Source organism: Olea europaea, unplaced genomic scaffold (genome assembly GCF_002742605.1).
Source record: "Olea europaea var. sylvestris unplaced genomic scaffold, O_europaea_v1 scaffold2260, whole genome shotgun sequence".
Classification (NCBI taxonomy): Eukaryota; Viridiplantae; Streptophyta; class Magnoliopsida; order Lamiales; family Oleaceae; genus Olea; species Olea europaea.
This window is the reverse complement of record NW_019240654.1, coordinates 1-3100: the sequence shown is the minus strand read 5'-3', so window position 1 is coordinate 3100 and position 3100 is coordinate 1. Positions and strand designations below refer to the sequence as shown.

Below are 3100 nucleotides of genomic sequence, written 5' to 3'. Positions count from 1 at the left end.
TTTTTAAAAAGATTTTTCCAAGTTGTCCTCATTGTTATTGCCTTAATCCAAAATATTCTCTACTATTGGACCCCAACAGATTTTTCCAAGTTGTCAAAAGTAGCTCCATGGAGTTGGGAATAAAGCATGAATTATTCAAACCAAAGCAATCTGTCCTTTGTCACCAACATCTATTGCAAAGTAAGCAACAAGCCTGCAAGATTGGTCATGGTTGTGTTGCTGCAGAACGTACACAATATAAGACCTGCCCATTTTATTCGCTCTTGTCCACTTTTGTTGCGTCTTTATACTTTTGCGAGGTCTCATAGAAAAGATCACGAGCATTATTGAAACACATCAAGTTCCCAACTATTATTACTAAAGTTAAACCTATTTTTCCTTTATCGAGTACGCATAGTTAAGTCCAATCAATGAATGATTCAAGATGATATTCTAGTGGTGCAAAGAATAGGAGTGAAGTAGTCTCAGTCTTGCTGGCAACCACAATGTGAGGGTTCAATTCCTGAGATATGAAATTGGACTCTTTGTGGACATCAGTGTACAGGCAAACTCTTGTTTTCTGATCTATTGGGGCACATCCCAGAATTTACCTCCCTCACGATACTCTACGGATAGGGCGGTGAGAGCTCTCAAGATTGAGATTCAACCTTTTTTAATGATGATTCGAGCCATTCTATAATAAACAAGTACAAAATTAGTACTTGTAATCATAAATTCAACTTTTGCGTTAAAGAAATAAATATATGGAGCCCTCATACCTGAAGTATCTGTGTAACAACATCCCAATATTAAAAAAATACTACTCCAAAGGTGGGCATACCATATTTTACACTATTGGATAAGATCTGATTAACTTTACCATCTATGCATTTCGAGCAAACTAAAGCCAACATATTGCTCGGCCTAATGATGACAATAACAAGAATTACGGATAGGGTAACTACGTTACTTTGAGATGTGGATATTCCGTTCTTGGAATTGTACGTAACAAATCTAGTAAGAATTTTGTCAACGTATGAAGCTTGGTACAAAGCTATCTGCTTTTCTTCATGTCACGTAAGATTTGAATTTCCTTAATGTAGCTAGTTTCTCCAAGACCCTTCATTTGAAAATGTTAAGACCACCATAATTTTACTGATGATAATATCCCCCACATCATTTTCTATGAGTAGGATATCATCCACATATAAAATCATGAAAACTACTTTGCTGTCTCTTATCTTTTTATTGACGGGCACATTGTTCTTCGATGTTCTTACCCAATAAGAATGTTTTGATCACTTTATCAAATTCATTATCCAAGACCTTGACACCTATTTAAGCTCATAAATGAACTTTGGCAGTTTGCTGACCCAACAGTAACACAATGAATTAAAGGTACACAACATCTTGAAACCTAACGAAAGGGGAGTGCAGGATTTTTATGTCAACATATATACTTTAGCGTACATATAAGTACGAAACACACACTACGAGTTACGAGTGTTACCAAGCAATTTAAATATCTTACACCTTGTACTAAATAATTTTGGCCGTTTATATATTTCTTCGAAAGCACGAATTAAAAATATTTCTCACAAGAAATCAATGAGGAAAGCCATAATATAAAACAGGCACGAGGAAGTTATTTACATCGAACGAGAAAAATAAAAGTATTTCCGCTCATAAAAATAAGTGGAATTACGAGATACGTTCCTTTATGAAAAGCAAAAGATTAATGAGGATTGAACAGGTTGAGAGACAGGCAAAGGTTGGATAGATTGACTTGACAACGCGTGATTGAATGTTTGTTTTTCTATTTTTCAAATTATCCAATCCTGTTTTGACATGTGTTCCTTTATTTTTTAGCTTCTTGTTGCATAATTGAAAGCAAAAACCAGGTGACAGTCCGCTGCTTCTCTTGTCAAAATCTTTGCATCCAGACAAGTTTTACACAATATACAGATTCCATGCACGCCTTTTTTTAATTCAAATTACAAATATTAAAAAGTTTTCCTTTCAGGCCCCACATATTTCCTTTGTTTTCAACAAAAAATCTAATAAGATTCCAAGTAGTTTGCCGCCATCCTTATCTATCTTTGCCTCTTGCTCTTTTACTCTTTTTCTTTCTTTCCATCTTTCATTCAATTGTTTTCAGATAATCACATACAGTGACACAGATTAATGAAATCATCACTTCCAAATTACTGCAGCCTTTTGGTATTTGATTCAGAAGATCGCCGAACAGAATATACACCAATACTTGCTTATTCAGAATAGCAAAAAATTTCAGCTTTAATCACAATGAACAGTACCATTCTGAATAGAAGGCTGCTCCAAGTAGACCCATATGCAGTAGGCAGCACTTACTCACCAAACTCTGCCTCAAGAAATCCCAATTCCCAGTCCATCAATGGCACCTCCGCCACCATAAATAGACCATTCAGAGCCACCACACCATTCGACTCCTCCATGGCCTTGACTGTTCTCGTTCTCCTCGGCGCCCTCTTCTTTATGGGCTTCTTCTCCGTTTACATCCGCCGCTTCACCGCCGAGGACCCTTCTTCGTCGTCATCTTCTTCTTCCTCCTCCGATGTTCGCCCCAGCAGAAACCCACCTCCGGAACCAAACCACCACAAGGGTCTCGATCCCTCCACCATGAAATCACTCCCTCTTGTGCCCTACGGTGTGGCCGTTAAGCTCCAGATGATGATTGAAGACTGCCCCATTTGCTTGAGCGAGTTTGAGGAAAGAGAGATTGTTAAATTGATTCCATACTGTAGGCACGGTTTCCACCCCAGGTGTATTGACGCCTGGCTGTCCTCGCACGTGACGTGTCCTGTCTGTCGTTCAACTCAACTGTTCGAAAGAATTGAGGAAGTTTGTCTGGATGTGCAGCAGGAGAAAAATAACATTGGTGTGAGTGATGGTGGTGAGAGATTAATGGTGATTAATAATGAGACGTGTAGAGATGAAGATGCTTTGCCGGTAAGATTAACAAGGACGTGTAGTTGTTCCAGTTTGGCTAACCAAGCGGCGTTGCAGAGAAGCACGAGTTTCTGATGGTATCCGTCTTAATAATTAAGATCAACCTTATTTTAATAAGATCAACCTTATTAAG

At 38.2% G+C, this 3100-nt stretch overlaps 1 protein-coding gene across 1 annotated transcript; it reads left to right on the top strand.

The window, feature by feature from the left end:
• Nucleotides 1-1885: 1885 nt before the first annotated feature.
• LOC111381142 (RING-H2 finger protein ATL57-like) lies at nucleotides 1886-3094 on the top strand. The gene has a single exon (XM_023004884.1). It carries the CDS (start codon nucleotides 2284-2286, stop codon nucleotides 3040-3042), a length of 759 nt encoding a protein of 252 aa, XP_022860652.1. The 5' UTR covers nucleotides 1886-2283; the 3' UTR covers nucleotides 3043-3094.
• Nucleotides 3095-3100: the final 6 nt, after the last annotated feature.